A 2,029-nucleotide genomic window follows, 5' to 3' on the forward strand; every position below is an offset into this window, starting at 1 on the left:
TTGAGTCAGCAAAGATGAAAAGATAGGTGAGATGAGGTGAAATAGGGTTTAACGCCGCGTCCAAGATTATTGCACTTTGCAACAAGTACCATCCTTTAACGTATTTTGGTGTGACGTGGCTGGGGATCGAAAACCAGACCTTCCGCTCTCCGGGCGAACGCTCTACCACTAGACCATGGATGCGGTCGGGGTGAACAGAAACACGTGCGTGTCTATCAGAATGGACACTATGAACTTGATACTTGAGTGGACGAGAGGACAAGAACATCAACACAGGGAATTGGCTTCCACAACATCCATACACCTTTTACAGAAGGGCCCACGGTATAATGTATCTGGAAACAGTCACACTGTAATAGTAGGTGTGATCATGTGCCCCCAGTGTGGTTGGATAAATGTTTCAAATGATAAATAACAGCTAGAATGTTGTCTTCCTGATATAAACAGGGTCAATGTATGCTATAACTGAGACACATCCTGAAGTAATTCACAATAATGATATGAAACATACAAATCAAAATGGAAACTGTTAGGCAAAAAGCATTTACTCCTCTATTATATTTACACAGAGATACATAAGTACAAGAGTTAAAATAACAAATGCTTGAAAGACATCTTAACATGAGAATGTACATTAAATGCCCCATGAACCACAATCGTTCAAATGTTCATTAAAACATGTTCAAAAAGCTGATTTTTATTTCCTGGCAGAGAGCTTCTTCCTCATCAGTGAGAAGAGATACGCAGGCGTTGTCATTCGTCTCGGTTGCATTACAAACCTTTCCTTATAAACTGAGACAGCATGCGCAATAACATTTCCAAATAGTTCAGCAATCTGCGACGGGTGTTCAGCTGACACTTCAGAGTACTTGTGCTCCCAATCTATTGTCACAATAGCATCAGCGACCTGCCAGATGGGTGTCTTCCTTTCTTCTGCAATGTCTATTTTATTGGCAACCACATAAATGGGAACATTTATTTCCTTCTTTTCTTCCAGAATGAGATCTCGCAAGGTGTAAATTTGCTCAAAAGAGTCGGCATCATCCAAGGAATAAACGAGAACAAAGGCATCCCCTTTTGCAATAGCTTGCTTCCTTACAGTCGGAACTGCATCCCCATTGATTATTTCCACGATTTCTACTCTCAAGTCCAATCCTGATGAGTTGTATTTGCAACTGTGGATCTCCTCGAACGTTCCTTTATACTCTGTAACAGAATTGTGGTCCAGGAATTGAGAGATAATGGTTGTCTTGCCTACTCTAGAGGCTCCAAGGACTACAAGGCACAGGTTCTCTTCCTTCTCCTGATTGCCAGCGACGTGAAACGACTGTCCTCTATTAGCCATCATCAAAAGAACTTCAAAGACAATATCAATTTGTCTCAGAAAACAGTAAACCAGCCGTCTTATATATATGGTAGGAAATCTCCATTCACACCATTCAAGTGTCAATGACGTGATTTTGACGTGCGTATGTCGCATGACAACAATCTACATACTAGCTGGAAGTCCATCACTATTTATCGCTGTACAGTCATAGCAGATCAAATACTCATCACCTATGGGTAAACCAAGGTGAATACATCACAATATTTGATGATGTACAGATTTCCAAACTGTTTTGTTTCATATAAAATAAACAAAGGAATGTGAGATGAGGTGAAATTGGGTTTAACGTCGCGTCCAACGATATTATTAGCGACGTGCATTCACGTGTTTGCGTGGCCGCTTGTACTAGTTCGGACTGATGCCGATTTATGGTGCTAGCTCACTGAGATACCAGGCCGCAGTTTAACATGAATACCCCACTCAGACACAGTATACTGACTCCGAGCCGACCAGTCCTTGTTTTAGCCCCTTAATGCCGTGCGCCAGACAGGGTAACAACAAGTACAATCTTGTAACGTCTTGTGGTATGACGCGGCCGGGTATCGAACCCCGGACCTTCCGCTCTCCGGGCGGGCGCTCTACCACAAGACCACGGAGGCGGCAACATAGGAATTTGTTCAAAGCAGAATGAACATCCAATTA

General features: G+C 42.5%; 1 protein-coding gene across 1 annotated transcript; it reads right to left on the bottom strand.

Moving 5' to 3' along the window:
- Positions 1-697: 697 nt before the first annotated feature.
- On the bottom strand, positions 698-1,345 carry LOC139469280 (ras-related protein Rap-2c-like). Its single transcript, XM_071251424.1, has one exon. The coding sequence runs from the start codon at positions 1,343-1,345 to the stop codon at positions 698-700; it is 648 nt and encodes a 215-aa protein (XP_071107525.1).
- Positions 1,346-2,029: the final 684 nt, after the last annotated feature.

The sequence above is a fragment of the Haliotis cracherodii genome, unplaced genomic scaffold, assembly GCF_022045235.1.
Source record: "Haliotis cracherodii isolate W230 unplaced genomic scaffold, xgHalCrac1.p SCAF_2, whole genome shotgun sequence".
In the NCBI taxonomy this organism is placed as follows: domain Eukaryota; kingdom Metazoa; phylum Mollusca; class Gastropoda; order Lepetellida; family Haliotidae; genus Haliotis; species Haliotis cracherodii.